Here is an 11,647-nt window from a genome sequence, read left to right as displayed (position 1 = left end):
TGCTGGTACCTTCAAGAACACTGTCCAACCATCTCATCCTCTGTCGTCCCCTTCTCCTTGTGCCCCCAATGTTTCCCAACATCAGGGTCTTTTCCAGGGAGTCTTCTCTTCTCATGAGGTGGCCAAAGTACTGGAGCCTCAGCTTCAGGATCTGTCCTTCCAGTGAGCACTCAGGGCTGATTTCCTTCAGAATGGAGAGGTTTGATCTTCTTGCAGTCCATGGGACTCTCAAGAGTCTCCTCCAGCACCATAATTCAAAAGCATCAATTCTTCGGTGATCAGCCTTCTTTATGGTCCAGCTCTCACTTCCATACATCACTACTGGGAAAAGACAAGACAATCTGCTGTCTTGTCTCCATGGACGAAGACAACAGATTCTGGTTCACACCATTTCTAATCCCTTCTCAGTTTGCCTTGAAGGCTGGCAAGGAGTGAGTGGTCTCTCTTTCATCTGAAGAGTCACAGCCATCTCCCTGCATGGAGTTGAAGGGAGGAGCCTCAGGGACATACGGTGTTTACTCTGAGGAGGAGGAGAGTCAATATTGACTCAGATGAAATTAAGTTCATGCGCCTCGTGGGTGAACAGAGGAATCACTGGGCGACTATTTAGGTCTCTACACCAGCACTGGCTGTTCTGAGCACCAACGGAGATCTCGTCTCTGCTGCCCATTGCAGCTCCAACTATGGGGGCAGCTATGTTCCTCTGGGCCCTGGCTCTGCTTTCACTCACAGCTCCAGTCATTTCAGACCCGTAAGATGTTTATTTTTCATTTCTATTTCCTGGGCAGATTTTTAAGTGGGATGTGAGTATTCCTCTAAATACCACTTGCTGGGGATCACAATTGGAGAGAATGCTGTGGTGCTCAGCTGCTTCTTCCAGGCATCTAGTTGGCTCCTGTGAGAACAGGGTGCTGGTCTGGAGGGGCTTTTGATTTGCCACAGTAGGGCTCTTCTTAATAATAATAATAATAATTTTATTATTTATACCCCGCCCATGTGGCTGGGTTTCCCCAGCCACTCCAGGCAACTTCCAGAAGATATAAAAACAGAATTATTGTGGTCTTGGGTGGTTATTATGAAATTGCTTCTCTTTGTTTTCACTTTTCTTCTGGGGAATGTCATCATCAAATTGTTTCCCTGGGCTTTTTCCATTACTTTTCGGAGCAAGGCTGGAGCTAGACCTCGGAGGTGCCGCTTACGGGTGCCTCACCCTCACAGACAAGGCAGAGCCCTTGCCCGCTACCACATGCAAAGGCAGCAAGGCCCCCACTCCCAGGCCACCCCACCTCCTAACACCCATGACAGGAAAATTGAGATGGCTGCTGCTGTGCACCATCCATTCCTCCTGCTGGGATGACAGATCCATAGATAAATGTACAGATTTTATAGATCTACAGCCTCAGTATAAATTGATCTATATATGTTCTAGGTCTGCAGTCCGAGTACAGTGGTACCTTGGGTTAAGAACTTAATTCGTTCTGGAGCTCCGTTCTTAACCTGAAACTGTTCTTAACCTGAAGCACCACTTTAGCTAATGGGGCCTCCCTCTGCCGCCACGCTGTCGGAGCACGATTTCTGTTCTTATCCTGAAGCAAAGTTCTTAACCCGAGGTACTATTTCTGGGTTAGTGGAGTCTGTAACGTGAAGCATCTGTAACCTGAAGCGTCTGTAACCCGACGTACCACTGTATAGAAACACGAGTAGTTAATGGTACAAGTGACAATAGCAGTCCCCTTGAGCCTACTCGGAGTATAGAAACATTTCTCATTACATCATTCAAAGAAGCAAGCAAGCTGTTGCTGGCCAAAATACATTTAGATCCATTTCACCTTGGCACGCTTGTGCTCAGCTTAGCATCCTGGCATATAGCTTTATTCATTTCTAGATACAGTCAACATTTGCAGTGTCTGCATGTCCTTGGATGATCTGTTGCAAACGCTTATTGTGCTTTGTGCTCTGTACCATGTATTTGTGTGCTAGCGTGATAAGGATTTTAACTGTTCTCTGCCCCATTGGGGCGATGGGCGCTTGCAAAGTGAAAGAGATTCTCAGCAGTTCCTCAAAGCGATGTTGTTGTTGTTTAGTCGTTTAGTCGTGTCCGACTCTTTGTGACCCTATGGACCAGAGCATGCCAGGCCCTCCTGTCTTCCACTGCCTCCTGCAGTTTGGTCAAACTCATGCTGGTAGCTTCGAGAACACTGTCCAACCATCTCGTCCTCTGTCGTCCCCTTCTCCTTGTGCCCTCCGTCTTTCCCAGCATCAGGGTCTTTTCCAGGGAGTCTTCTCTTCTCATGAGGTGGCCAAAGCCTCAGCTTCACAATCTGTCCTTCCAGTGAGCCTCAAAGCGATAGGCTACTATAAGTTCCCTCTTGGTGGTGGTTCTCACTTTGTGGAATGCCCTCTCTAGTCTTGCTCATTCTTAACCTTCAGGAAGAATCTAAAAACATTCCCTAGGCATATGGTGGCTGAAAGATTTGCCCACTGTGATATTATTAGCTGTGAGAGTCAGTGGTTGTATATGTGTAGTTTTTTTTCCCTTTAAGTTCTTAACTTTTAAAGAAAATGTTAAGTGCTTTTAGAATATATTTTAAAAACTGGTTTTTAAAACTATATTATTTTATGGATGTGTTTGCTGTTCTGGGATCTAAATACTATAAGTTCCCTTTTAACAGTCACACTCGGGGGTCCACATTATCACATTTTGGGGCCCTTGGGGTCCCCCAACAGTAGCTTCTCATTTCCCAAACAGATGAGTGTATTCCAGGTAACAAGCTGCTTCTTTGTATAGCAAAGAGAGGGGTAAGCCAATTAAAATCTGACGAGTATATGAATGTGACTTGCAGGCTGCCAGCTGACCATCCCTGCCCCCAGAAAGCAACAGGTGAGTGCCCTTTTAGCTGCTTCTCTAAAGGCCAAGAGCAACTTCTTCAATGGTCCTTTCTTCTTCTCTTGCAGCCACTATCTATTTACCTTCCCGGCAGTCATTCGCCATCCAGATACTGAAGAGTTCTGTGTGCTTCTGAGCAACCTCCCGGAGACAGTCCACCTGAAAATAACATTAGAGATGACATTGCAGAACCACACCCTGCTGGAGAAGGATGTGGAGAAACCAGGGACCTATGAATGCACCAGCTTCCAGGCAAGTTTCATCCATTGCAAGCAACTCAATGGCTTCCAGCTCCCGTCTGCCCCAATTAGTATGGATAATGATCAGGGATGATGGAAGTTGTAGCCCAGTGATATCTGCATGGCCACACCCCTGCAACAAGGGGAGCTCTCTTTCACATTATCTTTGTTTTTCAAATTATTCTTATTAATTTTCCAAATTATCACAAATCAAACCTAATGACTTAAATTTAATACAATTTCTTAAAATCAAGTTTCCTGCTCCTGTAGCAAACATATGTTGATCATTTCCTCCCGTAGCAGCATCATTTCTTATTTAATGTCCAGTTTTCATCCTTCACTTGCCATTAAACCATTCTTCCAGTCGACCGCTTTTTCCTCTTTACAAACAGTGCCTCTGTTACATCTTACAAATATAAAATCCATTTCATGTGTGTAGTCTGTTTCACATTATCTTGCTTGTGCATAATAATCATGAGCTACCCTGTGAAGGCTGCTGGGAATAGCCTTATTATTATTATTTCCATTTGTAGACCGCTTACTAGCCAAAGATCTCAAAGTGGTTTACAATAGATAAAATACAATAAGTAAGTAAAAATGCATAAATATATACAAGCATAATAAGTGCAATAAAAAACTATGTCAAATGATTTGCATTAAAATAAAAAATGCATAAATAATATCAATATATAAACACAATATCAATATAAATAAAGTCAGAGAATGGGACAGCCATGTCAAATCAACCCTACATCCTGGACTACCTGCAGAAGGGATACCTATCCACAATAGTGCATGCCCCTTTCTTGTACCCTCTTGTACTCACTGCCAATAAGAAATTAAGAGATCAATTATTTGCCAGGCTGCCCCTTACCAAACAGCCTACAAAATTTCCCAGGGGTCTCTCTGAAACCTCCTTAGGTAGGGTGATAGTAAAACTGCAAGTGTTGAGAGTGTTTGGAATAGTCAAAGACTACACAGGAACAGGAAAATAGTGTATAGGATGAATGGGAGCAGCAGGAAGCGATGAAGTATAAAACATGCAAATGTTACAGAGAAATTACAGAATATTTCCTTTGGAGCAAAAACAAACTAAAATTGGTTATATGCAACCCACTTGCCCTGGTTGAAAAGAGTCCCTAAATTCACTAGGCTCGTAGTAGGATTCCTTGTTCATAGGTAGGCCTTTGTCCCTTGAAACCTTCCTCCCAAGCTCAACAAAAAGTTCTGCATGTTACCTGAGGCCACTTTGATCTACTCACCTCCTAGGTATCTATCTTTCCCCCCTAGACCTTCCTTGTCAATCATGTGCTCCTCCCCTTGGAACACCTGCTCAGAGAAGTTTTCAGATTTCCTGTCTTTGGAAAGAGAGAACTGTGCACTTAGGCGCATCAGCAATGGTGGACACCTATGCCTTGGTTTTATGAACTTCAGGGCACCAGCAGACAGGCAAAAATACGCATTCCCATTTTATACACAGGCGGTCCAGAACATTAAAGACCACATCCTTTACAGAGAGCATTATGTACAGCTGGAGCAAAATTCCCAGACAGAGCTAGTGAAGAGGCGGGTGTGGGAATGGGTCTAGGAATGATGGTGGGGTGGGGAGCAGGGATAGATTTATGGATGAAGCCAATGGCCTCAACTGAGCCCAGGACTAGATGGCCAAACTCCTCTATAGCTAAAATGTATTCCATGCCCATGGTAAAAAGCAATGGTTCCTCTACTAAATTATCTTTATAGGTTAAATCTACCCAGTTTTCACAGATGCTTCTCATATGTTTTCTGCTTTAATCTCTTACGTTTGTTGTACTTAACCCCTTTTCTTCCATCCCTCCTATGGGATATAATCCATTGGAAGTCAAGTGCATCACTCCTTATTTCCCTAGAGTGGACACAGGCAAGGGGATGTTAGTGTAACTTCCTGTTCCACTGGTCTGGAGCATCCTCCCCCTGGATGTGATCTGGGAGATGGGCATGGCCCTGGCTGATTCCATAAAAGAGCCAAGTCACGCAGCCATTTTCTCTCTCTTGATGCTGATCCTTGCTTGCTGATCTCTTGCTGCCATGCTGCTCTCCTGCAGCCATTTTGTTCTCTTAATGTAATTTTGCTGTCTGCTGGCTCCCAGCCAGCAGCACATGAGCTCAATCTCCATATGAGACAAACTCAGACTTTGTTATGTAACTACTAAGTAAAGCCTGCCTTTCAGGGATCAAATCGTGAACTGAAATGTGAGTAAACTTCTTGTTACTTTTAAAGGAAAGACTCGTCTCTTTATTCTTTTAAGAGGGATAAAAGGGGACACCAGGAATAATCCATCTAGGCAAACCAGATTGGATTACTTAACTAAAGAGATTCAAACGAATCTGCAAATTAGCTTCCTGCTATATTGAGGGGTCCGTATAGTTAAAGCTATGGTTTTCCCAGTAGTGAAGTATGGAAGTGAGATCTGGACCATAAAGAAGGCTGATCACCGAAGAATTGATGCTTTTGAATTATGGTGCTAGAGGAGACTCTTGAGAGTCCCATGGACTGCAAGAAGATCAAACCTATCCATTCTGAAGGAAATCAGCCCTGAGTGCTCACTGGAAGGACAGATCCTGAAGCTGAGACTCCAATACTTTGGCCACCTCATGAGAAGAGAAGACTCCCTGGAAAAGACCCTGATGTTGGGAAAGATGGAGGGCACAAGGAGAAGGGGACGACAGAGGACGAGATGGTTGGACAGTGTTCTCGAAGCTACCAGCATGAGTTTGACTAAACTGCGGGAGGCAGTGGAAGGCAGGAGTGCCTGGCTTGCTCTGGTCCATGGGGTCACGAAGAGTCGGTCACGACTAAATGACTAAACAACAACAACAACAATATTGAGGGGAATCTGCTCTGCTACATCACTCACTAGCGTGAGTGAAGGAAGGATAATATTTATTCAGTATATCATTTCCTACTATCCTTAACATTCCCACACCTCCATCTTGCCCTCTTCAGGTACCAGCCTTTGTTGCCCGGAAAACAGAGAGCTACTACATTCCACTGGTAAGTCTTGCATTTCCCAATCATTCCCTTTCTTTCATGCACCCTTGGCACTAGGAGAATTTAAATTAGAGAGGAAGGGGGGAATGACTTAAGAGGAAGAGAAGAGAAGGGGATAGAGAAGCAGGTGGAGGTGGAACTGTACTGAGAGAACATGGATGAAAGAGAAAACCAAGATGGACATGCAAAGAGAGAGAAGGGGATGTGTATCTATTGGAAGGGGGAGTGATAAATGGAAGTGTGTGTGTGTGTGTGGTGTTGACTCCCTGATCCCTAGGGGAGAGCGAAGTTGGTAGAAGAGCAAGGGGCAGTTTTTGAGACATACCCTCTCTACTGCAAAATACTTTTCTGTTCTCGGTCCTCCTGCTAGAACATGTTTTGCTTTTCTCTTTGGCACTGTGAAGGAAGGAGAAATGGCCCGTGTTCACATCCTAGTCCTACAGGGTGACAGCGTAAGCTTTAAGGGCTCCAAGAAGGTGCAGGTCAAGAGCTCTCCCACAATTAACCTGATGGATCTAGACAAGCCCTTTTACAAGCCTGGAGAGAGAGGTGGGTATCGGAGTGGCCCTGGAACCGGGAGGATGACTGCAGCTTCCGTCCCATCTTTGGGGATGGAACGGTGTCCCCAGCAAATAGGAATCAAATAAGGAAACTCAGTGTTCCAAGAACTAAGCTATTAAACCAAACCCGAGTGCCTTTCAAGAGCCCAGATGCTCTACAGATTTGCATACAATAAGAAGTTGACATCAACAATTTGCCTTGCTAATTCAGCAGGGGGTGGAAATCTAGTCCTTGGTTTTAAAATGCAACAACATGAAGGAAGTATGTGGGAGCAACAACAAAAACCAGAAACAAATAATCTCTCTGTTTGTTTTCCCCCTTCAGTAAAACTTCGAATTGTGCAGCTTGATGATCAATTTAAGGCCCGCAATAAATCTGTAAGTATTGGTCTCTTATTATGATCACAGACTATCAATTCCTCAAAATGTCATAAGCAGTGGCGTAGCGTGGGGGGTGCCAGGGGGGCCGGCCGCACCGGGCGCAACATGGGCGGGGGGCGCGCTCGCACTAGCAGCTCTCTGCCCCTACTAAAATCCACGGGTTAGGGAGCCCGCGCTCGCTCGGCTTGGCGAGGAGGTCGCGGAAGGGGGAGAGCGAAGCCTTCTGCCGCGGGCAAAAAAAGGAGAGGAAGCCGGGTGGGCGGGCGGGCGGGCTGGCTGGCGGGGGTCTGGCTGCGCCTGCTGCTGCCGGTGCAGGGCAAGGCAAGCAGAGCGAGGAGGAGAGAGAGGGGAAGGGGGGGGAAGCAGCTAGGAAACGCTGCGGTGTGGAGGAGGAATCAATTAAGGAGAGAAAGCAAAAAGCCTTGGAGAAAGGGAAAAAAGGAAAGAAAAGAGGCAGCTCCAGGAGAGCGCGGGGGAAAGAGAAGCCTCGCTGCTGCTGCTGCTTGGGAGAGTAAATTACTGTACTTGCCTTGCCCCGGGTTAGGGGGCGCAAATTATTTGCCTTGCCCCGGGTTAGGGGGGCGCAAATTACTTGCCTTGCCCCGGGTGCTGATAACCCACGCTACGCCGCTGGTCATAAGCCCAGGAAAGTCTCCTTACTGGACCCAGAGACAAATACTTTGTTATTTCTCAAGTGGGGGAACATCTTTAGGAGTTTCTCATGCTTCCATTCACTTGTGAATTGGGCCCAGAGTTTCTGCGGGACATTAGCTCTGTATTAAAATGCACTGAGGAGCATTGCAGTGGTGATGAAACATGAGGAATTAGTACACAAACTTCACTATACAAACTGCAGATTCAGACATCTCAGGCACGTCCAACAGGTAGATTGTGATCCACCGGTAGATCACTGGATGTCTGTGGTAGATCACTGGCACCCCCCAAAAAAGCTAAAACAAGGTCAACATTTTTGCCCTGCACCCCGCCAAAAATGAGGCTTTCCTCCTCCCTAAAAAAAGCTAAACAACTTTGACCTGAACCCCCCTCATCCTGATCACTGCCAGTTTTTAGCTCTGTGAGTAGATTGCAGTCTCTTGAGAGTTGGCCACCCCTGAGATATCTGAACAGCCAGACCTGCGTGTAGTGCTGTAAACAAATAAGCAGCCTTAAACAGGCCTTACTTTTTTGTGTTTTGCTGGTTCACGACAGCTGTTTCACCATAAACCATGGTGGAAGGAAGGGGAAATGCCCCCCCTTCCTTCTTTATCTTTTGCAAGGTTTCCAAGGGTTTTCCTATTTTCCCCTTTCATTTTGGGGTCAATATTTCACGCATTGGAAATTTCCCCATAGGAATCAAATCGTCAACTTGTTATGTGAACGCTTGCCTAAAAAACGATTTCCTGAGTTCGGATAGTGGGACTTGTGTGGTGCATCCACCAACCAGAACCCTTTCTTTACGTGCCCTCTAAGTGATCACATGATCAATATCAGCATGATAGGGGCTGGTGCTAGAACAGATGTTTCCACATACGTAGGTCTGTAGGGGCAGGTACGGTCTCCCTCGGGCGGTGGTGGACTCTCCTTCCTTGTAGGCTTTTAAGCAGATTTTTGATGACCATCTGTCATGGGTGCTTTAGCTGAGATTCTTCCATTGCAGGTGACCCTAGATGACCCTTAGGGTCCCTTCCAATTCTAGAATTGGAATTCTAGAAGTCTGATTCTATGGCAGAAGATTGGCAAGCAAGGCAAACAGCTGACCCAGCCTCATTTCCTATAGCCCACAGATGGGTTGCAATTGCTATCTTATCACGCTGCTAGTAATGTCAGTTCGAGAGTGCAGGCAGAACAGAACTGTCATTTCCTTGGCTGGTTTTACAGAATGCTGGAAGACCTGGAAGCTGCTCTGTTCCTCATTGACACTGACATTGTCCCTCTCTCTTGTCATTTACAGATCCCTTTGCTAGAGCTGAGAGTAAGTACCGGTAACTAGCATTGGTCGTGATGTTTTCCTTTTGTTCCCACCCTGTCCTTTGAGACCACTTGAACATCAGGGCATGTCTACACTACACATTTAAAGTAATGTGGTTGCAATTGTAAACCTGGGAACTATAGTTTTGGCTTGGAGAGGCTGCTGGACAGGGAAAACAACCCCAATGGTCCCTTCTGTGAGTCGCTCTTGTTAAAATAGATTTGTTTTTGGCTTGAACTTAAGTAGGCATACCATCAAAGAGCAGTGGGTGTGAAATGTAGGTCTAAGCTGCCCCTTTCTATGAATATTGTCATTTATTAAGTACTTACCACCTGTTAGGCTACAGGGAATCCTATCCCTCCCACGGTGGCAGTCAAGAAGCAGATAAACAAGAAGAGTTCTTACCAAGTAGTTTAGTCAATATTCACAGAGAGAGACGCAGGAATACGGTCTTTCTTAGATAATGGTGTTGCTCCAAGTCCCACCCCCTCAGTCTCCCTTATCCTACATCATCCCTGCTCTGGCTGATCTGTGCTTTCTGCCTCTGAGCTTTCTGTTCTACTACTCTCAATGCACGCCAGGTCCTGGGAGAAGGGGGGGTCAGGAATGCTTTCCAAAGACACTGAGTCTGTCAGCTGTCTCTCCCCTGGAGCTTCTCCTTCTTCCTGCTGTTCCTCTCCCAATATTTCCCAGCTTCTCCCCCTGCAGCCACTGAACTATGCCCTTCCGCAAACCACTGTTGCAAATCTATACTGTCCTTCTCTTCTCGTGAAGGTTCATGAAGAGGGGGGAGGCGATCCCCACCTTTCCTCCTCAGTCCAGTCCCTGACATCACCATGCATAGCTATCCACATGATAAGCCAGTTGTCTATATTTCCCTGCCAAATTATGAGAACTGAGCCATACACCTGTACTTCTGCATTCTCCTATTCATGGGATGCAATACAATAGTGGAATTATCCTCAACCTGTCGTAAGACTCAACAGAAGGTTATATGCCCCCACTGTGGTAAATGTCAATAACTATTTGGTCAACGGTTGCCTGCATTCACCCAAACACCCACCAGCAACTGCTAAAGCAATATGAGAAGCACCACAAGAAGATGCCAATTGCCTTTCTGAATTGGCCCCCAAACTATTGCAAACTAAATGTGATGTTAATTGCCTGAATGCAATCAAAGTGTACATTTTTACTATATAAATGGCAGCCTCAGGACTGTGAGAATGGAAGCAGGGAGGGGGGGATTTAACTCTGTCACCCTGCCAAGTTCCAATAAAAGAAAACACCTCCCCAAAGCCACTTTTTGGTTTTCAAGGGAAGATTCCATTGGTAAGCGTGGAAGCGTCATTTGAAATGCAAATACAGCGCACCTGCATCATACATGCATATTATTAGCATGAATTCAGTTATACACACTTGGCTCTGGCAGCAGGAGGAAGGGAAGGGACCAAGGCAGAAGGGAAGAGAAAGAAATCTGTCTCTTTGGGCTGCAAGACGAGGATGGAAGAGAGTGTCTCCTGGGAAGAGAGACTGCCTGCTAAATGACTCTAGGAATGGTAGCTCTGCGAGGGGAATAAGGGAATCTCATAAGGACTCGCAGCACCCTTAACAAATGATGGTTCCCAGGATTCCTTGGGGGAAGCCATAGTGGCATGATACTGCTTTGAATGTGTTATACAGGGGTAGGGGGACTCCATTGCAACAGAAAAAATAAATATCTGCCTTGTTTTTCTTCTGCTGGTTATAGCCTCCATGCCTTCTTCTCTGGACTTAGGGGACTCTGAGCCCCTTGGGGAGTTGGGCTGTAAAGGCCACCCCCCAATTTTGTACAACAATTATATGGTGCAGACATGGGTGTAGCCAGGATTTTTGTTAGGGGAGGGAAGAAACTGAGCTATGCATTTTTATTTATTTTTATTGATTGGGGGGCAGCTGCCTCTCTCTGGCACCCCCGGGCTATGCCAAAGGGTGCAAATGGAGACAAATCCATTCCGTTAGGAGAAATTGCTTTGCCAAAGTGTGCATGTGTGGAGAAACTTGCACCAAGATGCTGATAAATTTCCACAAGGGCTTTAAAATCATCCCCATCATCTAATGTGAAAATGTAAAGAACTAAAGATCGGGGAAAGTTAGAAACTGAGAGGATTCCTTTATCCCTACCCCAAATGCAGCTTAGGACTAAGGTGGATCTCAGGTTGGAAAAAGTTGAAGACTGCTGCCATAGAGGACTGTCCTGTCATCTTTGTTGACTCTACAGTCATACCTTGGTTGTCGAACGCCTTGCAACTCAAACGTTTTGGCTCTCGAATGCCGCAAACCCAGAAGTGAGTGTTCCAGTTTGCGAACATTCTTTGGAACCCAAAAGTCCGCCACAGCTTCTGCAGCTTCCAGTTGAGTGCAGGAAGCTCCTGCAGCCAATCGGAAGACGCACTTTGGTTTTCGAACATTTCCGGAAGTCAAATGGACTTCTGGAACGGATTCCGTTTGAGAACTACGGTATGACTGTACTGCCAGTCTAGTCAGCTCCTGCTCACAGTGTGCAGGGTCGGGAGCTCAGGCAAGAGCATTTCTTGGGATAGC

General features: G+C 45.9%; 1 protein-coding gene across 2 annotated transcripts in view; it reads left to right on the top strand.

The window, feature by feature from the left end:
- The first annotated feature begins 591 nt into the window (after positions 1–591).
- Positions 592–11,647, top strand: part of LOC308466685 (alpha-2-macroglobulin-like protein 1) — a 53,121-nt gene continuing 42,065 nt past the window's right edge. For both annotated transcript variants that reach the window (XM_080987708.1, XM_080987707.1), the window contains exons 1-6: positions 592–751; positions 2,956–3,139; positions 6,113–6,160; positions 6,562–6,706; positions 7,043–7,095; positions 9,050–9,070. In XM_080987708.1, the coding sequence (XP_080843834.1) occupies positions 684–751; positions 2,956–3,139; positions 6,113–6,160; positions 6,562–6,706; positions 7,043–7,095; positions 9,050–9,070 (519 nt within the window). In that variant the 5' untranslated portion in view covers positions 592–683. The remainder of the gene's footprint in view (positions 752–2,955; positions 3,140–6,112; positions 6,161–6,561; positions 6,707–7,042; positions 7,096–9,049; positions 9,071–11,647) is intronic.

The sequence above is a fragment of the Podarcis pityusensis genome (genome assembly GCF_964106645.2).
Source record: "Podarcis pityusensis genome assembly, chromosome: 17".
In the NCBI taxonomy this organism is placed as follows: domain Eukaryota; kingdom Metazoa; phylum Chordata; class Lepidosauria; order Squamata; family Lacertidae; genus Podarcis; species Podarcis pityusensis.
The sequence above is the reverse complement of the archived record's forward strand: the minus strand, read 5'-3'. Positions and strand labels throughout refer to the sequence as shown.